Source organism: Chiloscyllium plagiosum, chromosome 21, assembly GCF_004010195.1.
Source record: "Chiloscyllium plagiosum isolate BGI_BamShark_2017 chromosome 21, ASM401019v2, whole genome shotgun sequence".
NCBI classification, from domain to species: domain Eukaryota; kingdom Metazoa; phylum Chordata; class Chondrichthyes; order Orectolobiformes; family Hemiscylliidae; genus Chiloscyllium; species Chiloscyllium plagiosum.
The window spans coordinates 57,993,881-58,020,204 of NC_057730.1; the positions used below are offsets into that span (position 1 = coordinate 57,993,881).

The window sequence follows — 26,324 nt, forward strand, 5'->3', positions numbered from 1 at the left end:
GAAAATATTTCTACAATTCCATTTAAAATATTTTTGGGTAAGTTGCTAGAGTGCTTATTCTATATTTAAGTCATTGCATTCTATTCTCATTCTATCCAGAGAATGATCAAAATTATCAAGTTTTTCGTGACAACACAATCTGTTATGTAGTGCCAACATTACAGTGAGGTGTTCTGTCAAGCCATAGTGCACGTATATAAGTTAATGAATACTTTGTAATGTCCTGTTTTTGCTCCTTGCCTAGGCTGCTGAAAATAATGCTACTGGTGTGGAGCTGGATCTTGAGTTTACTTCAGATGGTTTCCCTATTCTGATGCATGATCGTACTGTGGACCGCACAACTGATGGTATCGGTTCTCTTGATCATTTAACTTTCGAAGACATCCGAAAACTTAATCCGGCAGCCAAGCACAGACTGCAGTATGTAATCAGAATGTACCCCACACTGATTATCGTAGTAAAAGTGCTTTTTCAAATTTATTGCCATAGAATCTCAAATCAACAAGAACCACACCACATTCTTTCAGTGTATTATAATTTCAGAAGTGTTGCAGCCCATTACGCATTGAAAACTGTGCTCCATTTTCTGCAGCTTGATAATGCATTGTTTGGGTTCTAATTGTATTCTTTGCAGTACCTTTGAATTATAATACTTTGGAGAACTACAGTGGAGTTATCAATGTTTATTTTTGTGGACTCATTCAGTCACAGTCTGATAAGGATGTGAATGTATTGCAATCAATCAGTATCTGCTTTTCAATGACACCATTATAACTATAGGTCCAAAGGTGTCGTCTCACTTTCCAGATAAGGGCTGTGAGAGAACACCTCAATAAAGCTTTCACTCACTTCTTGGGTTTGACATTGTGTGCAGCATAGTTGAATGAAATTTAGACATGCCTTAAACAGCATCCAGGATCCTTTGAGTGTTGTGGAAACCTTCTAAGACTGATTCGAGAGCACTGTGCTTACAGCTGAGTCATGACACATTTAAAATGCAATTGTCAGATAAAGCTGTCTCAATCTAATCATTGCATCAAAACATAACATTTCACATTCTTGAAGCCTGATTTTAGTGACTCTGTTTCTTGCTTCTTCCATGATTGTCTTATGTTACATGAAAATGTATAATAATTGTATTCCTGTTTGCTACTCAGCTGTAAGACTAACTATAAAGTGCTTTATGAATAGACCAAGTGATAAGTCTGAGTAATAGCAGAGATTTTATTTATGATTTATTTTTAAACCAAGTAATTTAAAGATAAAAGAACAAAACAATGGATACTGTAAATCAGAAACAAAAATGGAAATTGCTGGAAAAGCTCAGCAGGTCTGGCAGTCTGTAAGGGTCACTTGATCCAATATGTTAACTCTGATTTCTCTCCGTAAGGTTTTGTTTTTGTTTTTAAATTATTTGGTTTAAAAAAAAATCAGAAATAAAATTCTGCTACTACTCACAGACCTATCAATTGATCTATTCGTAAACCAATTTCTGTTTTTGTTTCTAATTTTAAAATATCCTTTATTCATCAATTAATTTTAACTGTTTTTTATTGTTCATGTTCACGCATTCATTGTAATTTCCAGCACAACTGAACAATCATACAATGTTTAAAAATCATTGCAAATATTAATGCTATTTTCAAAAAAATTTCATTTTAATGCAATGTAATTTGTTGTTGAATTTTTACAATTTTTTTTCTAATTGAACTTAATTAATTTCAATAGTTGTCTTTCTTCAGTATCTAAAATGATTTACATTTCTGTTCTATGTAGCAAAAACTTTCGAAATGAGAAAGTACCAACCTTGGAGGAAGCTATTGTTGAAAGTCTCAAAAACAACATGACCATTTACTTTGATGTCAAAGGTCATGCAATTCAGGTACAATATTTTTTTGACTCCTCACACAAACAAGGTATTGATTGAACAATGCCATTGAATATGTGAGGAGCAATGTCAGTTTGATTTAAGATGACCTTGTCCTTGTTAATGCCAATATTAAGTATATTCTGGAGCACCACAAAGTAAATAAGTCCTAACTAAAACATGTGTTTTTAAGTGGATGTTGATAAAGTAATTTATAAGACCACTGTCTTTGTGCAGAACTGTTTCAAAGAATATTTTTACCTTGAAATGTTTTGCAACAAAGGTGTGACATGCAGTTCAAGTGTTCATCTGTATCAATTTTTAAATGAATTCTTCTCTTCAAGTTTCACATGACATTGGCACTTTCTGGATGTAGGTTTGCTCACTGAGCTGGAAGGTTCATTTTCAGACATTTTGTCAACATATTCTGTATCGCCTTCAGTGAGCCTCTGGATGAAGCATTGGTGGTGTAGCCTGCTTTCTATTTGTGTTTGGGTTTCCTTGGATTGGTGATGTCATTTCACATCTCAGAAATGACTGCCAGACTACTCAGACCCCTTGGCATCATGGTAGCCCACAAACCCACTAACATACTAAAACAGCAGCTAATGAACATGAAAGACCCTAAACAGACAACAAGCAAAACTAATGTCATTTACAAAATACCTTGCAAGAACTGTGACAAACAGGCAGAAAGCTAGCCACCAGGATACATGAACATCAATTAGGCACAAAAAGGCATGACCCACTCTCACTAGTATCTCACATACAGATGAGAATGGACACCATTTTGACTGGGACGACAGATCCATCCTATAATAAGCCAAACGGAGACATGCATGGGAATTCCTAGAAGCATGGCATTCCAACTGGAACTCTATCAACAAACACATTGTCTTGGATCCCATCTACCACCCCCTGAGAAAAAAAGGAAATGATGTCACTGCAGGAAATGACATCACCACAGGAAATGACATCACCAATTCAAGGAAACCTAAACACAAATAGAATGCGGGCTACACCACCAGTCTTTCATCCGGAGGCTCACTTCAGATGTTAACAAGCATCTGAAAATAAACCTTCCAGCTCAGTGAGCAAGCCTATGTCCAAAACTTCAACCTGAGCTACAAATCTTCTCAAAAATTGACACTTTCTGTTTAAAAAAAATTCACTTCACCCAAATCTTCTGAGACATTCATTCAACCTTTCTTCCACTTTCCTGTTCAAAGTCACCTCTTACATATATTTTTATTCATACATGGGATATAAATATCGCTTCAACCACCTCAGTCTCTTTCTTTCCGCCTCCACTCAACAAGTTCTCCTCATCCCTGCGCCAACTATACCACAGCCTTTCATTGCATTCTCTTTGCTGTTCAATTCTACATTATTATATTTGTGTCATTCCAATCCCAGTGAAGCAAGCGTTTTTAAGGATAATATAAGGGCTGAGTGGTTGTTACTAGGGAAAGGCTCCGAGGGGAGTGCTGAAAGTGACCTAATGGATTGTGAAAGAATTGTTGGAGTAGACAGAAAGAAAATGGGTTGTTTATGGAAAAAATCTAAAACTAGAGGTTATAAATAGAAAGTAGTCACAATTAGATCCAGTGAGAAATTCTTGAGAGATGCCATTAAGCCAAGAGTATGGTACTGCATACAAAAGGAGTTGTTCCGATGATACCATAGTCATGTTTAAGATGATGAGAAGCACGAGGAAGAGAGAGAGAGAGAAATAGATGGAAATGTTGATCAGTTTTGATGAAGATTGTTGATATGAACATGTGTTACTGTAGTCTATTTGGATGTGTTGACAAATTGCTGTGTTTGGTTCATCTACAGGCTTTCCTTTCTATGCGCTTTCATTTCCAAAATTTCCATTATCGACTTCCCCCTCCATCTTTCTAGTTTGTGGGTCATGTCTCAGTGAAATAATTTGTTTACAGAAGCTAACACAATGTTGAAGAGGTTCAGCTGCAATTTGTTACCACTTATGTCAATCTTGTGACTGCTTCTCTGGCATCAAATTAAGAATGACTCATAGATTTCTGAAGCTGAACAGCAAGTAGCTCAAAATTTAAAAACAGGAAGTTGCTGAAGAAATTCAGGTCTGGCACAATCGCAGTTGAGAGTTCCAATATGGCACCTCTTCAAAAGTGAAGAGAATTGAAGAAAGTTGTGGATTTTATACCATTGAGAAAGCTGGAAACCACGATATGGAGGTGCCGGTGTTGGACTGAGTTGAACAAAATCAAAAGTCACATGACACCAGGTTACAGACCAACGGATTTATTTGAAAACAGCTTTCGGAGCACTGCTCCTTCGTCAGGTGCTAGCATGATGAAGGAGTAAAGCTCCGAAAGCTAATATTTTCAAGTAAATCCCTTGGACTATAGCCTGGTGTCATGTGCTTTTTGAGAGAGATGGAGAGGAGCAAGTGGAACAAAGGGAATATCAGAGAATGGTTAGAGGGTGAGGGAGATCCTAGAACAAAAGGTAGAGAGATGACAATGGTCGTAGAGGAGGTTAGCGGCCCTTCGTGACCAATGGGCACCAGGGTGGCTGGAAGGTATCAGTATGAATAATGTTATTTTGATTTAGTAGTGTAAGTTTATGTTCAACTTTTAAAATGTGTTTGTTCTTGGTTTTGTGCCACGCAAAAGGCTTTTTAAAAATATTTTCCTTTTGTTTTCATTTTGAACCCCATCGAAAATTCAGAGGGGGCCTTTATTTAAACCCCACGCTGTTCCTGTTTCCCAGTGTGCTTGATGGGATCAGTAAGAGGAAATTTCATTTTTAGTTAAAATGAGAAGAGGCACTTTTCCTCTGGATTTTGAAATCTTTCTTGGGATCATTTGATGGGATGTAGCAGAGACCTTTTTTAAAGTTTCCTTTGCTTTTGAACAGCCAGGGAATGTCCCAGAGAGTGGTTGGTGGGGGCAGAATCAAGAGGGGGCTTTTTTTTTTGTTTATTCATTGATTTTCGGTTGTCCAGAGTAAAAGGTACTTTCTTTCAGAGTCGAGGAAATTTTCTTTATGGTTAGATAGGAAAAATGACTTTACCGGTGCTGTCCCCACCCCAAGAGTGTCTAGCACTGCTGCCTCACAGCGCCAGAGACCCGGGTTCAATTCCCGCCTCAGGCGACTAACTGTGGAGTAAAAGGTACTTTCTTTCAGAGTCGAGGAAATTTTCTTTATGGTTAGATAGGAAAAATGACTTTACCGGTGCTGTCCCCACCCCAAGAGTGTCTAATAGGGTTGGTTTTGGGCCGGGGGAGGGGTGTGGTGTCCTCAATTTTTTTGTTTTTATCCTCTCTCTTAAAAGACTAGAGAAGGCTAGAGCATGAATGTAGTGTGAATGTTAATAGCAGAATAAAAGTCAGCTTGAACTGAAAGCAGAAAGATGAAAACAAGATATGGACTCTGTGTATCAAAGTGGAGAACAGATGACTTGTTCTGAAGGTATTATCCTCAATGTTGGGTCCAGAAGTTGCTTAAGCAGAAAATGAGGTGTTATTCCTCAAACTCTATTAGGCTTTTTGGAACATTGCAGCAGGCCTAGAACAGAAATGTGAGCATGAGAGAAGGATGGTGTATTGAAATAGCAAGTGACTGTTGACAGAGGTGTTCACAAGATAGCCATCCGATCTGCGTTAGACCTCCATGTGTGGAGGAGGCTGCATTGCAAATAAAGAACATTGGAAATTAGATGGGAAGAAGCTGTGGCAGGAAGATCTCTAGAGGCCATGTGGTCATTAACAGTTCTTGAAATAATGGCTTTATGTTCAGTTGTGGGTTCATGGTCAGAGGAAAATGGAGTGAAGTGTCAGAGTTGGTGATCATCCTCCATGAGCTAAGAATGTAGAAACCCTTCTTGAGCCATTCAGTGAGCGAACCAGATTATGAAAAACTCACTTTGACCCTACTCTGGAATATAAGCTAGATATTACCTGTTAGCCATATTTCTCATATTTTCAATTCTACCATTCCTACATTAGTACCTTTACTTTTTTAATTCACTCGTGGGACATGAGTGTCACTAGTTGGGCCAGCATTTATTGCTGCCTTGAACTGTTACAGTCCATGTGCTGTAGGTAGACCCACAAAGGTGCTCAGGAGGAAATTCCAGGATTTTGAAATTTCCAAGACAGCGAGTAGGTGGAAAGATAACTTGTAGATGGTTGTGTTACCATGTATTCATGGGTTTTGAAGATGCCTAAGGATTTTTGATTAATTTCTCCAGTGCGTCTTGTGGATGCGACAAAATTAAAATCCTTATCCATCAGATTGTCATTTCTCAATTCTCAAATGTCTTTCCTGTCAACTTTGAATCAACACTTTAATCCTGATTTGTCCAAATGGGGCACATGTAATCAATCCTGCACAAGATCCTGGTTGCTGATTGCTGGTACACACTGACCTGAGTACTCTTATTACACTTAAAATTATTGATCATCTTAAACTCTCCATTGATCTTACCTCCGCCTCATGTCTGCAGAATTCTGTGGTTTTCCAGGTCTTTCTGCATTCTTCTTTCAAATCTGACCTTCTGTCAATCACTCTTTCATTTCATGATAAGCAAACATCTGGTTACAGTAGGCCTCCTCTCAGGATCTCTGTCCTGAATTTTTACGTCTTGGTTTCCCTTCCCTACTTGGAATGTGATTGTGGTGAGCATTGAGAAGTTTCCATTTTTTAATTAGATATTTAGATATTTATCAAATGACTTTTAATATGGTTGACATGTGCAAAGACAGTACATGGCCATATTAATATTATAATTTGCTTGTTCTAGATTCTCAGTAATGCTCACTGGGAAGATCACCAATATATTGACATCAAAGATAGTTGCAAACATCCAGAATACATTTCCCACCTATTGCGAAACATTGATTTGCATATTCTGATATCTTTATTCCAATGATTTTTTTTCTATCTCTTTTCAGTTACTTGTTTCTTTTTCTTTTTATGTGGATCTACAGTAAATAAAATCACATCTGTTGGTTGTTGATTAATCTACGTCTATTAGACAATGCTGTGCACAAATTGGTTGCTGTAGTTGCTCACCTAACAACAGCTCTATCTTAAAAGTATTTCATTATCAAGGCCATCTTTTGGAGAATGCAGAATAGATTTATGGGAATGATACTAGGAATGTGATCCTTGAATTATGTGGAAAGATTAGTGAAGCTAGGGCATATTCAAGGTTAAGGGGAGATTTAACTGAGCAAGTTATAGAGTAAGGAAAAACAGTTTCCAATTTAAAGTAATTGCCAAAAGACCCAAAGGCAAGCTGAGGAGATGTTATTTACTACTCTAGGTTATAATCTGGAATGTACTGTGTGAAAGAGCTCTGCATGCAGATGTGTCAAATTTCATTGAGTAATTGAATTAATATTTGAAAGTCAATAAAAATGCATGACTTTGAAAAAGGGCAGCTGAATTGGTCTGAGTTTGGATAGTTCTTTCACAAAGCTGATGTGGCTCCAATTAACCAAATGGTGTCAGTTAATTTTTGGTTATTCTGTGATTTGGAGTAGTGAAGTAGGAGTAGGACAGTTCATCCCTTGAGTCTGTTTTGCTATGCAGTGTGCTGATCATAGGCTCACTCCATCCACCTGCCATGGCTTTCTACCATTTCATTTCCTTGTCTTGCAAAACCTGAAATGACAGCTTAATATACGAGATAATGCTGCACTTCTCTCTCTCTGTGTTTGAAGAAGTATTTCCAACATTTTCTAGAAATGTCATATCACTTTAGAATGACATTGCTTTTAATTAAACTCTTATTTTCAGCTTCTCAGTTGGAAAAAATGCAGCACAGGAGACTGCAAAATAAGATAAAAGCCCGTGGTGTTAGTAGCAAAGTACCGGCATGAATAGAAGTTTGGCTGATTAGCAGGAGGCAGAAAGTAGGGATAAAGGGTTCTACAGGGAGTCCACCGATGGCTAGTTTTTTCCACCGGTTTTGTAACTGCAACTATTCATGCTATATATTAATCTAGACAAAGGAATTGAGGGCATTGTTGATATGTTTGCAGATGATACAAAGGTGGAGGGATAGGTAATGTTGAGGAAGGGAGGCTGCAGATGGATTAGGACAGGCCACCAGTGTGGGCAGAGACGTAGCTGGAATACAGAGTGGTTGTGCACTTTGGTAAGAAGAATACAGGCATCAACTATTTCCTAAATGGAGAATGGCTTTGGAAATCTGAAGCACAAAGGGATTTGGGAGTCCTGGTACAGGATTCCAGTATGGTTAACATGCAAGTTCACATGGCAGGAAGGCAAATGCAATGTTAGCAATCATTTTGAAAGGGTGAGAAGATAAACGTCTGTACTGCTGAGGTTGTTTAAGGGTCTGATCAGAGGGCATTGGGAACATTATGAGCAGTTTTGAGCCCCATATCTAAGGAAGGTTGTGTTGGCCTTGGAGGGGTTCCAGAAGAGGTTTACAAGAATGATCCCAGGGGTGAAGGGCATATCATATGGGGAGCAGTTGAGGACTCTGGTTCTGTACCTGATGGAGGTTAGAAGGTGGGCCGTGTATGGGGTCAATGGGAAGGGGAGGTCAGACCAATTGAAATGTACACAATGCTGGTTGGAGTGGGTATGAAGAAGATGGTTCCATGGTGCCATACAAATGATACAGCACATAGAGGCCCATTCGGGCCATCTTGTTCACTCTGACCCAAAGGCAGCCTGGTGCCTTTTCTAATCCCGTCTTCCTGCTCACAGCCTATAACCCTGAAGCTCACAGCACTTAAGGTGCCGATCCAGGTACTTTTAAAACTAATGTCGGTCTCTGCCTCTGCCACCAAATCGGGTAACGAATTCCAGATACCCACCACCCTCGGTAAAAACGCTTTTCATTATGTCCCCTCTAATCCTTTTGCCATTTAGCTTGAATCTATGGCCCCTAGTTTTTGAACAGTCTTGTCTCTCTTATAGATAGGTTCTGCCTGTCAATATTCTATTTCTACACTTCCTAATTATGTAAACCTCAATCATGTCACCCTCAGCCTTTTCTGTTCCAAGGAAAACAACCCCACCTCTCCAATCTCTCCTCGTAGCTACAATTCTCCAACCCTGCCAAAATTTAGGTCAATCTTCTCTGACTCTATCTGGAGCAGTTATCTCCTTCCTGTTATGTGGTGTCAAGAACAGTACACTATACTCTTGTTGTGATCTCACCAGCGTCTTGTACAGTTTCATCATTATATGAAGAGAAAGTGAGGTCTGCAGATGCTGGAGATCAGAGCTGGAAATGTGTTGCTGAAAAAGCGCAGCAGGTCAGGCAGCATCCAGGGAACAGAATTCCTGAAGAAGGGCTTATGCCCGAAACGTCGATTCTCCTGTTCCCTGGATGCTGCCTGACCTGCTGCGCTTTTCCAGCAACACATTTCCAGCCTTCATCATTATATCCCTACTTTTGTATTTTATGCTTCTGCCAATGAAAGAGGCATTCTGTATGCTTTCTTTAAAACTTTACCTACCTATACTGCTAGCTTTAGTGATCTATGTACTTGCATGCTGAGATCTCTCTCTTTATCTACCTCTGAGTATATTTCTGTTTTTTTTTGTATATTCTCTTTTACTTTTTGACCTCCCAAATGCATTACCCCACACTCAGCTGAGTCGAACTCCATCTATCACTTGCCTGCCTACTCCACCAAGTCCATCTATATCATTTTTTGTGGAGTTTACGGCTATCCTCTACATTATTCACTATACAGGCAGAAGTGGGTTCTGAGATGCTAGAGATCAGAGTCAAGATTAGAGTGGTGCTGGAAAAGCATAGCAGGTCAGGTAGCATCTGAGAAGCAAGAAAAGTCAATGTTTTGGGCAAAAGCCATTCATCAGGAATGAGGAATGATTATTCACTATACAGCTAATTATTGTGTTATCTGCAAGTTTGCCAATTGTACCCTCCATATTCAAGTCCAAGTCATTGATGTACAATCCAAACAGCAGGGGTCCCACCAATGAGCCCTGTGGAAACAGCTTTACAGTCGCAAGGGCAATTTGACACATTACCCTGTATCTCAGGGGCTTTTACTTTGTTGATCATTCTGTCATGTGGCACCTTGTCAAACGTCTTACTAAAATCCACGTAGATAACATCTACGGCACTATCCTCATTGATCCTCTTTGTTACCTCCTCAAAATATTGAATCAAATCTGTAAGACATGACTTATCTTTAAAAAAGAAATGCTGACAATCCCTGACTAGTCCATGCCTTTCGAAGTGACAGTTTATCCAGTCTCTCCGGATTGATTCTATCAATTTGCCCACCACCCAAGTCAGACTAACTGGCTTATAATTATTTGGCATTTCCTTCGTATTGTTTTTAAATACTGAAAGCATATTTGTATTCCTCTAGTTCTCTCGCATCTCAACGGTTCTAGTGAAGATTAGAAAATAATCCTTAGAACATCTGCTGTTTCCTCCCTAACATCCTTTAACGTTCTGCAGATCAGTTCATCTGGCCCTGTCGACTTATCCACTTTCAAGAATTTCAGCTGCTCTAACACTCCCTCTCTCATGATCATTTTGTCCAATATTTCACACTGCTCCTTTTAGGTACATATGCACATATTGAGATATCCATATCAACCCTTTCTTTTGTGAATACAGAGATTAAAAAATTCATTTAAAATTCTTCCCATATCCTCTGCACCTTCATACAAATTCCCTTCATCTTTGTTTTTTCTTAACTGTTCTTTTGCTGTTTATATATTGGTAAAACATCATTGGGTTTTCCTTTATCTTGCTTGCTAATTTTTTTTCCACACCCTCTCTTTGATTTCCTTGTGTCTTTTTTTTCACTTGATCCCTGTACTTTCTGTACTCCTTCAGGCTATCTGCAGTCTTGACATTTTGTGACTATTAAACTTGCTTTTTCTGTTTAATCTTCCCCTGTATTTTTCTAGTCATCCTTTGGAAATTTGGCAGTACCATTCTTATTTTTGGAGGGGGCATGTCTGTTTTGTACTCTAAAGGTCTAACATTTTCATGCCTCCCACTGGTTTAATACTGAGTTACCCTTCAGCTGTTCTGTCCAGTTCACCTCAGCTAAATCACTACTTAGTTTTGTAAAATTTGTCTTTCCCCAATTTAAAACATTTTCCTCCTGATTTATCTCTGTCCTTTACCATAATAATACTAAATCTAACCCAAATTATGGTCACTGATCCTGACATGATCACCCACTTAACTATCTTCCTTTCCCAAAACTAAATCCAGAATTATGTGTCCTCTCTTTGAGCATGATGTGGAGGCACCGGTGAAAAAGTCAACAGTCTCACGACATCAAGTTATAGTCCAACAGTTTTATTTGAATTCACAAGCTTTCGGAGTACTGCTCCTTTGTCAGGTGAATTGGAGAGAAGCACACAAGCATCGAATCTCCGCCTATAAATTCCATGCCTTTGTTTTTCTCTACTTCACCTGCTGAAGGAACAGTGCTCTGAAAGTCTGTGATTTCAAATAAACCTGTTGGACTATAACTTGGAGTTGTGTAACTTTTGACTTTCTTTTTTGGCACATCATCTACTGTTTTGAAAAAAAATTCCTGGACACACTACATGGATTTTTCACCCTCCATGCCCCTTAGTGTTTGAAATCCAGTAGATATTGAGATATTAAAGTCACCTACTATTATTGCCCCCTCATTCCTACAGGCAGAAATTTGTCTACCTCCTCATTTTTCTATCTCCTCATTATTTTGGAGGTCTATACTATACATATAGTAGTGTGACTGCTTTTATATTCCTAAACTTAACCCATCAAGCCTCATTTCCTAACCCACCTAGGAGACAGTGAGGTCTGCAGATGCTGGAGATCAGAGTTGAGAGTGTGTTGCTGGAAAGGCACAGCAGATCAGGCAGCATCCGAGGAGCAGGAAAATCGACGTTTTGGGCTGGAGCCCTTCATCAGGAATAGTCACCCCCGATGAAGGGCTCCAGTGCAAAACCTCGATTTTCCTGCTCCTCAGATGCTGCCTGACCTGCTGTGCTTTTCCAGCAACACACTCTCAACTGTTAATCCATCTAGTATATCATCTTTTCTCACAACAGTAATTGATCCTTTAACCAATACTGCAATATCCCACTTTTTCTTTGTCATCCACTCTACCCTGCTTGAAAATTCAATGTCCAGGGATATGTTCTATAAAGAGCTGCCAGTTGTTCCCCTCCTTTAGCCTAGTTATCATTATAGCAATGATTTTGTGCGACTAAACATCTGTCTGTGCACTTAATTCATCTGCCTTGTTTGTAATTACCCTTGCATTGAAATATAGGCTGCTCAACTCTGTCAATTTCCTTTAGACACTTTTTAATCGTCGTTTCTTTTGACTTTCAAAGTTGCTGACTACATCACTAACTAATGTTCTACCTCCTGTTTTCTGATCTGAATCTGACCCAACTAAGTATGCATTTGGGTTCCCAACCCCAGCCATCCAATAAAGCCTCACCAATGGAAGTACTCGTGAGGGTATTTGTCCCAGCTCTGCCCATGAGGCTTGTACAGGCCCCACCTTCCCAGAAATGGTCCCAGTGCCTCAAGAATCTAAACCATTCTCTGCTACATCATTTCTGATCTATCATTCATCTAATCTTTCCTTTTATTTCTGTTCTCATTAACATGTGACGGTGAGAGAAATCCTGACATTACTATATTTGAGGTCCTGCATTTCAGTCTCCTATATTTGCTTTCAGGTCCTCACCACTTTGTTTACCTATGCTGTTGGTATCTTATGTATGCCAGGACCACTTTGTAGAATGTCTTGAAACTGCTGTACATCTCTATGCCTCTATGACTATGACTATGACTGTATGCTTCGTGACATCCCTGACCTGATACCAGGGAGGCAACATACTATTGTGGATTATACTATTGTGGATTCATGTCTGTGTCTACAAATGTACTTGACTTGAACCCCTTAGTATTGAATCCCTTATCACTTTGACATGCTGCTCATTTCTCCCCCTCCTGTTTCTGTGCAGCAGAATCACCATGGTGCCATGACCTAACTGATGCTGCTTTGCCCGGAGAGATCATCCCTCCCACAAAAGTATCAAAAGTGGTATCTGTTTGATAGGCGAATGACCACAGGTGACTCTGGCACTTCCTGAGCTGTTGACGTTGTCTGATGGTTGCCCATTCCATTTCTGTACCTTGCTGAACATGTTATCCATGACATTCTCAGCATTGCAGTAAGTCCACTTGCAACTCCAACTCCAATAAAACAATAAGTCAGTAGCTGCAGTTCCACACACTTGTTGCACACTGGAGGTATCTCATATTTCCCACATTGTGCAAGAGGAGGACACATCACATGGCTGAGGTGTCCTGTCATGATGTCTCTATAGATTAAGCTCCCTTTAAGAGAATGTAATTAAGCTAGCAACTTTCCTTCGTTTTAAGCACTTATAATTGAAAATCCACTCGTAGGAGAGCCTCAGCCTCCGAGTGAAGGGATGACCTTTTAAAATTGAGATGAGAAGGAATTTTCAGCCAGAGGGTGGTGAATGTGTGGAGCTCACTGAAATAGAGGCCGTGGAGGATAAATTATCGAGTGTATTTAAGGCAGACATGGGTTCTTGATTAGTAAGGGGATCAAGGCATACAGGAAAAAGGCAGGCAAATTGGGTTGAGAAGTATATCAGCCATTGTTAAATAGGGGAGCAGACTCAAGTGGATCAAATGGCCTAATTATACTCCAGTATCCTATGGGTCTTTTGGAAAAGGTTACTCTCTCTATCCACTATGTTCCTTTGAAAATTCTGATCATCCGTTAATTTTTCATTTTGCTGGAAATGCAAGTATACTTGATGTGATCTCTTCTCATAAACTAACACTGGGAGCCTTGGTTGTTTTGGTGAATCTGCACCTAAACTACCCATGGTATTCCTGGTGTGGTCTAAACCGGGCTTGGGAATAGTTATGATAATATTTACCACTATTTGCACTCTAACATTTTAAAACTGTGAAACAGCTTTTTCTGTGGTTTTATTTGTACTTGATTGTGGTCTGTCTACATAAGCCCCTGCATCTCTTTCAATCTTCACCATTTGTAGCTTTTCTTCATGTAATTAATTGTGACTATGAAGTTCTAAGGAATGTTCTGAGATGCAAAAAATGTGAAAAGTGCTGTATTAATGAAAGTTCAATTTTTTTTTCTCAGTTCATCCTTACAACCAAACTTTCTGACACCCATCCTGATCTCTCCCTCTAGGGTTCGACATTCAACCCCTTACCTATTCTTATAGCTCTCATCTCCAAAGCACCTTGGGACATTTTCTGTGTTAAAGGCGATATAAGGATTTGGCTTAAGCACTGAAGACGGGGGAAGAAAGCTTCAAATGGATACAGGAAGTTCTATTTATCAGATGTTCTGAAATATTTTGTTCTGTCATCAGTTCTGATCAAGTTATGTCCTACAGTTGCAGCTTGTGGACATTCACGATCAGGCACAAAAATGGTGGAATGATCTCACAGACATTAATAACACATATAGGTGGCTACATTTTTTTTTGATTCACTTGTGGGATGTGGGGATTGCTAGCTGGACCAACATTTATTGGCTGTCCCTAGTTACCTTTGAGAATGTGTGGTGGTGAGCTGTGTTTTGAACTGCTGCAGTCCATATGCAGTAAGTAGACCCACAATGCTGTTAGGGTGTAGGGAAGAAATTCCAGGAGTTCTGACCCAGCAACAGTGAAGGTATGCCGATATACTTCCAAGTCAGGATGTTGAGTGGTTTGGATGTGAGCTTGCAGGTCATGGTTTATCCAATGTATCTACTGCCGCTGTCCTCTTGGATGGTAGTAAGATGCTTTGGGTGGTAGAGGGAATGGATGGTTTTGGATGTGGTGCCAATCAAGTGGGCTGCTTTGCCCTGGGTGGTGTCTGCCTTTGAGATGGGTACAGCTCCACCAAACCAGGCAAGTGGGGAGTATTCCATCACATTCCTGACTTATACCTTGTAAGTGGTGGACAGGCTTTAAGGAGTCAGGTGAGTTATTTGCAGGATTCCTAGCCTTCAACCTGCTCTTGTAGGCACTACATTTATGTAGTTGATTCAGTTCAGTTTCTAGTCAATGATAATCCCCCAGGATGTTGGAAATGGGACTTTCAGTGATGTCAACACCACTGAATGTTAAGGGTTGATGGTACGATTATCTCTTACTGGAGATGGTCGTTGTGTAGTGCAAATGTTACTTGTCACTTCTCAGCCTAAACCTGGATATTGTCCAGGTCTTGCTGCATTTGAACATGGACTGCTTCAGTATCTGAGGAGTTGTGAATGGTTTTCTACATCCCCACTTCTGAATTTACGATGGAGGAAAGGTCATTGATGAAACATCTGAGAATGGTTGGGCCTAGAATACTACCCTGTCGGACTCCTGCAGAGATGTCTGGAGCTGAGATGACTGACCTCCAGCAACCAAGACCATCTTCCAATGTGCCAGGTATGACTGCAACCAGTGGAGAGTTTCTCCCCTGATTCCCATTGATTTAAGTGTTGCAAGGGTTCCTTGGTGTTATACTCGGTCACATGCTGCCTTGATGCCACAGACATTAATTACGCCATTTATCACTAGTGTTGTCTTAGTTATGTATAAGCTTTGGGTAAAAACTATATATGGCATGCATTTTAGATTTTAACCTGTTTGTTTTTCAGGCCTCTGCAGCTCTGAAAAAGATGTATCAGGAATATCCTGAACTGTACACCAAAAGCATTGTGTGTTCCTTTGATCCACTGGTCATTTTCAAGGTATTAAAAGCTTTAAACTACATCAAGGGTGCATGGTTTTTGTTCTGTAATTCTGTTTGGAAGTTGTATAATATTAAGGAAAATTTTATGTAATATATTGGAACAGAATTGCTTTTTTTTTTGTAGATTTTATATCTGAGATAAAACAAAATGTTTAATTTCATATTTATTTCATTCTTGTACCACTGAAGATGAAACAAGTTGACAAGAATGTAGCAACTGCTCTCACGCATCGACCTTGGAGGCTAAGTTTCTATGGGAATGGTAAACCAAAATTTCACGACTATAGGCAATACTGGTACATGTTGCTGGATATCATTTTGGACTGGTCCCTTCATGCTTTTTTATGGAAATTCTTTGGTATTTCTGCATTTTTAATGCAGAAAAATTTCATATCAATGTAAGTATTACAAACCTTACTCTGGTTCTTAAAAATTCTTTGGTTCATTGAGTATGAGTGCCATTCATTGTCTCCAGAGATTCTGAAATCAAGTTCAGTTATAACGGAATTAAAGTCTCTTTAATTATGCTGTGCAACCCACTATGCAAAAAGTTGGGCGAAGATTTTAACTTGATTCTTAAAACATCAAACCAGTCTTAATTCAGAAAATATAAATGTTAAACTGGTTATTTGGTTTTAGGAGCAGCTAAGTAGATAGAAAATTTGAAGAGGTGGAAAAGAAGTCATTGGAGCAGAGTTAGAGGAGCTTTACTTTGGCTGTGCTACTTATCTTGTGAAAACCTGATCCTGGCACTTTGGGCCAGAAAGAGAGTCTGGGGATGATTTTTGGACAGGAAGCCGAGACGTGTTGGTTTGCCACAAGTAACTCGTGTTCCTACTGGCCTGAAATCATTCCAGTAAAGGCACCTAACCTGGGGATCTGTTTCATCTTTCTTCCCTTTACCTATCGGATTCTCAAGGCAGACTTTGAGTTTAGAAGTAATATTGGTGTAAAACTGATAGCAGCCTACTTAAGGAAGGGCTTGCCTCTGGAGAACAGGGTCGTTGCCTTACTAACTTGTTTTTCAAATTGGAAGTGGGTAACCGTCCCCAACTTTCTAGTGGAGAGGGGTAAATTTTGCTTCCATATACCTGATTTCTTATTGTCTCGATGAAAACATTTAGTCTGTTGCATTGAGGTGCATAAATACCTTCAAAAAGAGGGAAGCAAATGTTGTTTTGAGTATTTTGCATGAAAGTTCTCTCCTGTGATGCTGTTGCTGTGATGTTCATTTTTTAACTGTTTGATGATAGGGAAAATCTGCAGCAAATATCTTACTTTTGTATTTTAAGATTACAGTGACCTCAGCTGTCTCTTTCCCACTGCAGCTCCCTTCTGTCAACTAAGTCTTGCCTATAACTCAGACTCCCAGACAGCACAGGATAAAGCCATTCTACCAATCATATCTGCTCTGGTCAACTAATATCTGACTGCACTAATCCCATTTTCCAGCTCTTCATCCATAGCTCAGGAGGCTATGGCAATGCAAGTGAATTCTAAATACTAGTTAAATCCTTCAAGATTTTCTGACTCAACCACCATTTCAGGAAGTGAATTCTAGATTCCCACCACCTCCTTTTGGGTGGGAACATTATCCTTAATTCCACTCTCAGCCTTCTACCACCTAGCTTAAATCTATGCCTTCTGGTTAATGACCCTTCCCCTAATTGGAAAAAGTGCCTTCCTGCTCAGCCAAGCTGTGCCCCTCATAATCTTACACATCCCCATCAGATCCACCTCAACCGTTGATTCTCTAAAGAAAACACTCCCAGCTACCCACTGTTTCCTTGTAGTTCAGGCCCTCCAGTCCAGGCAGCAGCAGGCTGTGGAATTTCATCTGTCACCTTAAAGGGAGATGGCTTAGTAAGAATGTCACTGGGTCAGTATTCCAGAGCCCAGACTAAAACTAATGGGTTTAAATTCCATCATGGAGGATGGTGACATTTAATTTAGTTTTCAAAAACTGGAATTATAAAGCTGGCCTAATGCTGATCTTGTAACCACTGCTGATTCAGGTTCTCTAATGACCTTTGGGGAGTGAAGTCTGTCTTTCTCAATCTGGCCTACATGTGACTGCAGACTAACAGCAATGTGTTTGACTCTGAACTGCCCTCAGGTTAATTAGAGATCGGCAATAAATGGTGACCAATTTCTACAAATGAATGGAAATATCAAAGCCATTTGGCCCACTGTTGTGGCTTTGGACTGCGTGAAAAACACTAATTCAGACACTTGAGTGATCTGCTTCTTGCACTTTAGTGCAAACACTTATACTTGGTAGTGGTCTCAGTAAAGAAGCCATGATGTGGAGGTGCCAGTGTTGGACTGAGGTGGACAAAGTTAAAAATCACACACCATGTTATAGTCCAACAGGTTTGTTTGCAAGTACTAGCTTCTAGAGCGCTGCTCTTTCATCAGGCAAGTAGTGGGGCAGGATCATTTGACACAGAATTTATAGCAAAAGATCCCACTAGTATCCTGATGTAGGAGCAGTGCTCTGAAAGCTAGTACTTCCAAATAAACCTGTTGGACTATAACCTGATATTGTGATTTTTAACTCCGTAAAGAAGACCAGCAGCTTGGACACTATCCGTTAGAGTTTTGGCTTTAGGTGGGATATGGACCAGGTGCTGGCAGGTGGGACTAAATTGGGTTGGGAGATCTGGTCGGCATGGACAGATTGGACCGAAGGGTCTGTTTCCATGCTGTACATCTCTATGACTCTAATTAAAAAATCCCTGTACCATTAACAGGTCAATCTGTCCAGAACAAGGAAACTGATCAGTTACCAGCAGTGTTGTCAATTACTGTACTTGCGTATCGGATTATTAAATATGTTGCACAGTCGATTCGGTTTCAATGTAACAACTGTGTCAACTTCAAGTTAATGAGTCCAAGGACACCATGTTTACTTTGCTCTGGATGGTCGTTTAACAATTGAAAAGTGTAGATTTGTGCACTTAGCAGAATATCCTTATGGGTACCTTAGCAGTGCATCTCATCTAAAACGAAGAATAACATTTCATCTTGCTCCTGAACGCTGGTTATACCAGCATGATTTCACCGTTGAAGCTGCAGAACTTTAGTATCTTCTGCTTCTCTGTGCAACTAAATTCTGACTAGAGAGACTAAAGACTCTACAGCATGATCTTCCAGGTAAAGCTGTTTTATTAGTTTCATAATGGAAATTACCTGCACAGTAGTGGATATATCTATTCAGGACGAGCTTGCAGTCTGATAGCTAGCTGAATGTATGAGATGTGCAGGCTTTCCTGGTTTAGTAGTTCTTGGTAGGAAAAATTAATCAGACACCGTGGGCGGCACGGTGGCACAGTGGTTAGCACTGCTGCCTCGCAGCGCCTGAGATCCGGGTTTTGTTGGGCCGAAGGGCCTGTTTCCACACTGTAAGTAATCTAATCTAATCTAATCTAATCTAATCTAATCACTTGGAAGAGCAAATGTGATCCGCATTGGTGATGTTTCCATCATTGAAGAAAAAAAAGGAAAAAAATTAGTTGCCTGGCATTCAAAGCTTTTGAAGATGTTGGTGCATCCAATATGAAAAATTGACATAACTGTCCCTTATATCTTTCAATCAAAGCTCCAAGCTTTTGTCCTGACCCATGTGAAGATGTCATTCGTTGTAGTGTTCTGAATGGATAGGCCTAACACTTGATATTTAATGAGGTAGAGCTGAAAATATGTTGCTGGAAAAGCGCAGCAGGTCAGGCAGCATCCAGGGAACAGGAGAATCGATGTTTCGGGCATAAGCCCTTCTTCAGGAATGCCCGAAACGGGCTTATGCCCGAAACATTGATTCTCCTGTTCCCTGGATGCTGCCTGACCTGCTGCGCTGTTCCAGCAACACATTTTCAGCTCTGATCTCCAGCATCTGCAGACCTCACTTTCTCCTCGAAGATTTAATGACGTAGAGTTTTGTGCAGGTTAGATCTGGGTGGTGCACTTCAATTAGCTTTTGCTTGTGTATTCACATTGGATATAATTCTGATGGATCCTTAACATTGGTTTGGACATTGTTTTTTTTTTGGGCAAGGATTCCTCTGACCGAAGGGAAAGTGTCGCCTGAAAATCCTTATCCAGTCCTGTGGCTGCCATCTATTTGGTCAGTTACTCAGTACTCAATTAGATGATTTACTTTTCATAACTGAAAAATGAGATGATGTAAGATAGTGAGGGAGTAAGTGATCCAAGGAGTAATAGAGGAGATTTTGGAAGGGAAATATGGGATGTGATCTTGTACTTTGGATTCAACTGTGGATTCAACTGCTTTGGATTTCAGTCTTCGTTGTCAGTATCTAGTTCATTGTCATCTACAAAGGAGTAGTTTGCTCCCACTAATGTCGCCTAATGTTTGTTGTTGTCTTGTGCCTGTTTGCTGTGTGAGAATGAGAGTATACTGAAGAAAAGGGACCTCATCTCCTGATGTATTAAATAAGCAGTTGAGAAGTTGCTGGCTGTCCGTGATGTACTGTTGATTGTGTAGGTTAATCTTCAGTTTACACTATTTCACCAATATCCTAACTCTGATTTACTGTCCCATCTTCAATGGCCTGAGGCTCATAGAAGATGAGATCTCCTGTGTTGTCTATGCCCTCTCTGGTCAGTTGTTCTTGTCAGGTGTGATTTACAGTTTCTCCTGAAAGATGATTACATAAATGACAACATTTGAGGGTTTGGTCTCATGTAGCATTGGACATCCAGTATAACAGATCTGGTGGTGCCATTCTGTTAAAGTGGGGGGAATGTCTATTAAAGCTCATTGCAAGTTATTCTTATTAGAATAAATGCAATGCACAATGGAAGAAACAAAGCCAAATAACCCCACAACTCGTGGAATGCTGCGGAGGATTTAAACAATGACTTGTCAGAGTCTTAATAATATTGCCCAAGAAAGTGAAGTAATTGTGCTCTAGTACCTTGACTGAGCTCATCAGGTCATTGAACACTTTCCATGCACTGCTTTGTAGTTACAGGGATGAGACAATGGTAACACACAGTGCCAATGCCACTTATTTACCTATATCTCTACATTTTCTTTATACAGCTTTCTGACGTTTTTCTCTTATGGACACTCAAGTTTTCTTCTTTTCTCTGCATTTTATCCAGGAATGTTTCAAGTTTGGCTTCCTGTTTTCTATCCACTTTGTATTGTTTGCTTCCTTCTTTGGATCTCTCTGCCTGCTGTTCCTTAAACAGCCATAAAATCTCTTGAGACATTTAAGAGATGTATAGACTTGTCAAAAGTCTACCACTTTTTTACATTTCAACAGCTTTCTGTTGACAGTTAAATCGAATGTTGATTTTTAAAGGCTTCATATGAAGCTTTCTTCACCTGTCTTGGATGAATTGCCGTGTTACACAGAAACAGCACTGAGGTTTTGAATTGCATGCTGGAAGGATCGGACCTGTGGACTCAAGTAGCCACATAGACTTTGGACTGTTGGACTCTGAATTGTGCTTGGAACCAACTACTAACACCACCTCTTAAATTTGTTTCTTTAAATTCTCCTGACCTCTGTGATTATTCTTGACTTCTGAAAGTTAATTATTTTTAAGTGCCTTGGCTTATTAAAATTAAAATATTATTTCATAGGTTGTGATGTCAGTCCCCCCTCACCAAGCTGAAGTTTCAATTCAAATTATGCACATAATTTCTTTGCATATTATGGTAAATTTGGTTTTAAAATTAATGTTTTTAAAAGATTCTTGAATCTCTGTTCATTCAGGTCAGCTAGGGACAATGGATAGTCAACAGTGAGACTTCATGAGATCAGTATTAAAATATTTATTCTTTAAGATTAGGTTAGCTTTAGCTTTAGTGGGATACTAGTTCATATTAGCATGTTCATGTATCTGGCCCTGTGGCAGCAAAATGTTATACTTAGGCTTAATCTGCAAGAAACAGACTCATTATTGAGTTTTGAGAAGAATTGTAGCTCAGGTTGAGGTTCTGGATGTAGGTTTGCTCGCTGAGCTGGAAGATTCATTTTCAGATGTTTCGTCACCATACTAGATGAAGCACTGGTGATATGGCCCACTTTTCATTTGTGTTTAGGTTTACTTGGGGTGGTGATGTCATTTCCTGTTCTTTTTCTTAGGGGGTGGTAAATGGGATCCAAGTCAATGTGTTTGTTGATAGAGTTCCGATTGGAGTGCCATGCTTCTAGGAATTCTCGCACGTGTCTCTGTTTGGCTCATCCTAGGATGGATGTATTGTCCCAGTTGAAGTGGTGTCCTTCCTCATCTGTATGTAAAGATATAGTGAGAGTGGGTCATGTCTTTTTGTGGGTAGTTGATGTTCATGTATCCTGGTGGCTAGTTTTCTGCCTGTTTGTCCAATGTAGTGCTTGTTACAGTTCTTGCAAAGTATTGTGTAAATTATGCTAGTTTTGCTTGTTGTTTGTATAGGGTCTTTCAAATTCATTAGCTGCTGTTTTAGTGTGTTGGTGCGTCTTTGGGCTAGCTACCATGATGCCAAGAGGTCTGAGTAGTCTGGCAGTCATTTCCAAGATATCTTTGATGTAGGGGAGAGTGGCTAGGGTTTCTGGACGTGTCTTGTCTGCGTATTGGGGTTTGTTGCTGAGAAATTGGTGGACTGTGTTCGTTGGGTACCCGTTCTTTTTGAAGACACTGTGTAGGTGATTTTCCTCTGCTCTTCATAGTTCCTCTGTGCTGCACTGTGGTGGTTTGTTGAAATAATGTTCTAATGCAGCTTCGTGTTTTGAACTTTGCTTATGAATTATCAAAACCAAGTTAAAATTAGCATTTTTAATCTTTTCAGTTAATTTAATGAATTAATATTCATGTGGCAGCTGAGAAAAGAGGGATTTGCTCAAAAAATCACCAGAATGATCTCAAACCCAAGGGTTAAATGTAAAGATGAGTTGCATGAAAAAAGCTCGCATTTCTTCAATAGATTACCTGGGAATCAAGAAATTAATTAGAGGGAAGTCCAGGGCAAAGGAACAGTGCTCTGGTATTTGGTGATGCTGTCAGCAAATGCCTTGTCCATCCTTAAAAACAGGCTGCTGAGCTAGGGATCTATTGGAAATTTCAAAATTGAGATTGATCGATTATGTTCATTGAGAGTACTCATGTGGGTAAATTGAGTTAGAATGTAGATTAACAATGATTTTCTCGTACTGCAGAACAAATTTGCGTGAGTCTGATGTCTATCTTTGTTGAACTGTATGCAAACAAATTTGAAACCTTTTGCTGACTTTATATACTTTGTCAAAAGTTCCTTGATCATTCAGTGTATATCATTTTGGGGCCAACTTACTAAATTATGTGAGAGGCATTAATCAATTCAGATACTTCCACACTTTCTCTTTCATAGTTGCAGAAAAGTTTGACACTTATTTTATGATTTGGTTGTGTTTAACCACTGGTCAAATTTCTTTGATGCCAAAGGAAATGAACGCCCTGCCACATTCTACCCACTCAGTCCCCATACACAGTGTTTCACATATTGTCTGTGCACTTGTGTGGTAGTGACATTAAAAATATGGTGTAGAATGCATCTGCTATCTTGCCAGTATTGCAAGATATACTTGTTCATTTTAGCACTTTTAAGGTAATAAAACTTCCCAAAGTGCTTCTAAAAAATGTGGCTGCAAGTACATTGGAACTAGGAGCAAATATGGTCAGAGTCCTACAACACAGAGTCAGGCCCTTTTGTCTAAACTGACCAAAATGTCCATCCACACTAACCCTATTTGGTCCATAACCTCCTAAACCTTTCCTATCCATGTATTTGTCCAAATGCCTTTTAAATGTTGTTAATGTACCCATCTCAACCACTTCTGCTTGCAGCTCATTCCATATGCGTACCACCCTCTGCCTAAAAACTTTGCCCCTCGGGTTCCCTTTTATTCTTTCCCCTCTAACCTTAAACTGATGCCCTGTAGTCCTTGTTTCCCCAACCCTGGGAAAAAGACTGAGAGCATTCACTCTATGTATGCCTCTGATCTTATATACCTCTCTCAGGCCCCCCCCCCCCAGTCTCCTAAGATCTAAAGGAAAAAAAATCCTCGCCTGTCCAACCTCTCCCTGTAACTCAGACCCTGGAATCTAGGCAACATCCTTGTACATTTTTCCTGTACTCTTTCCAGTTTAATAATATCCTTTCAAAACAAGGTGACCAAAGCGGAACACAATACTCCAAGTGCGGCCTCACCAACGTCCTATACAATTGTAGCATAACTTCCCATCTTCTATATTCTGTGCCCTGACTGATGAAGGCCAGTGTACCAAAAGCAGCCTTCACTGCCCTGTCTACCTGTGACTTCACTTTCAGAGAATTGTGAATTTGACCTCCAAGATCCCTCTGTCTCACTACACCCCTTAAGGTCCTACCATTCACTATGAAACTCCTACCTTGATTTGATTTTCCAAAATGCAAAATCTCACGCATGTATATTAAACTCCATTTGCCATTTTTTGGCCCACTTCCCCAGCTGATCAAGGTCCTGCTACAATTTCTGATAACCTTCCTCACTGTCTTCAAGAACGCTTATTTTAGTGTCCTCAACAAACTTATTAATCATGTCTTGTACATTCTCATCCAAATCATTGATATAGATAACAAACCGCAATGGGTCCAGCACCGACCCCTGAGGCACTCCACTAGTTAGAGTCATAAAGATGTACAGCATGGAAACAGACCCTTCGGTCCAACCTGTCCATGCTGACCAGATATCCCAACCCAATCTAGTCCCACCTGCCAGCACCTGGCCCATATCCCTCCAAATCTTTCCTATTCATACACCTATCCAAATGCCTCTTAAATGTTGCAATTATTCCAGCCTCCACCACATCCTCTGGCAGCTCATTCCATACATGTACCACTCTCTGCGTGAAAAAGTTGTCCCTTAGGTCTCTTTTATATCTTTCCCCTCTCACCCTAAACCTATGCCCTCTAGTTCTGGACTCCCCGACTCCAGGGAAAAGACTGTCTATTTATTCTATCCATGCCCGTCATAATTTTGAAAACCTCTATAAGGTCACCCCTCAGCCTCCGACGCTCCAGGGAAAACAGCCCAAGCCTGTTCAGCCTCTCCCTGTAGCTCACATCCTCCAACCCTGGCAACATCCTTGTAAATCTTTTCTGAACCCTTTCAGGTTTCACAGCATCTTTCCAATAGGAAGGAGACCAGAATTGCATGCAATATTTCAAAAGTGGCCTGACCAATGTTCTGTACAGCTGCAACATGACCTCCCAACTCCTATACTCGATACTCTGACCAATAAAGAGAAGCATACTAAACGCTGCCTTCATTATCCTATCTACCTGCGACTCCACTTTCAAGGAGCTATGAACCTGCACTCCAAGGTCTCTTTGTTCAGCAACACTCCCTAGGACCTTACCATTAAGTGTATAAGTTCTGCTAAGATTTGCTTTCCCAAAATGCAGCACCTCACATTTATCTGAATTAAACTCCATCTGCCACTTCTCAGCCCATTGGCCCATCTGGTCCAGATCCTGTTGTAATCTGAGGTAACCCTCTTAACTGTCCACTACACCTCCAATTTTGGTGTCATCTCCAAGCTTACTAACTACCTCTTATGCTGGCATCCAAATCATTTATTTAAATGATATAAAGTAGAGGGCCCAGCACCGATCTTGTGGCACTCCATTGGTCACAGGCCTCCAGTCTGAAAAACAATCCTCCACCACCACCCTCTGTCTTCTACCTTTGAGCCAGTTCTGTATCCAAATGGCTAGTTCTCCCTGTATTCCATGAGATCTAACCTTGTTAATCAGTCTACCATGGGAACCTTGTCGAACGCCTTACTGAAGTCCATATAGATCACATCTACTGCTCTGCCCTCATCAGTCATCTTTGTTACTTCTTCAAAATTCTCAATCAAGTTTGTGAGACATGTCCCTCAGGATTCCCTCCAACAACTTGCCCACCACCGAGGTCAGGCTCACCGGTCTATAGTTCCCTGGCTTTCTTTACCGCACTTCTTAAACAGTGGCACCACGTTTGCCAACCTCCAGTCATCCGGCACCACCTGTGACTATTGATGATACAAATATTTCAGCAAGAGGCCCAGCAATCACTTCTTTAGCTTCCCACAGAGTTCTCGGGTACATAGAACATAGAACATAGAAGAATACAGCGCAGTACAGGCCCTTCGGCCCTCGATCCAAGCCCACCTAACCTACACTAGCCCACTATCCTCCATATGCCTATCCAATGCCCGCTTAAATGCCCATAATGAGGGAGAGTCCACCACTGCTACTGGCAGGGCATTCCATGAACTCACGACTCGCTGATGTTTCGGGCATAAGCCCTTCTTCAGGAATCCTGAAGAAGGGCTTATGGCCGAAACGTCGATTCTCCTGCTCCTCAGATGCTGCCTGGCCTGCTGTGTTTTTCCACCACAGTTTTCAACTCAAATCTATTTCCCTACTGTCTATATCTTCCATATCCTTTTCCACAGTAAATACTGATGCAAAATTTTCATTTAGTATCTCCCCCATTTTCTGTGGCTCTACACAAAGACTGCCTTGCTGATCTTTGTGGGGCCCTATTCTCTCCCTTGTTACCCTTTTGTCCTTAATGTATTTGTAAAAACCCTTTGGATTCTCCTTAATTCTATTTGCGAAAGCTATCTCATGTCCCCGTTTTGCCCTCCTGATTT

The 26,324-nt window shown here is 40.2% G+C and overlaps 1 protein-coding gene across 1 annotated transcript in view; it reads left to right on the forward strand.

Annotated features, from left to right (window-relative positions):
- The first annotated feature begins 248 nt into the window (after window positions 1-248).
- gde1 (glycerophosphodiester phosphodiesterase 1) overlaps window positions 249-26,324 on the forward strand; it is a 31,146-nt gene continuing 5,070 nt past the window's right edge. Inside the window, exons 1-4 of the mRNA XM_043712163.1 lie at window positions 249-420; window positions 1,777-1,882; window positions 15,556-15,648; window positions 15,840-16,048. Of these exons, the coding sequence (XP_043568098.1) occupies window positions 314-420; window positions 1,777-1,882; window positions 15,556-15,648; window positions 15,840-16,048 (515 nt within the window). The 5' untranslated portion in view covers window positions 249-313. The remainder of the gene's footprint in view (window positions 421-1,776; window positions 1,883-15,555; window positions 15,649-15,839; window positions 16,049-26,324) is intronic.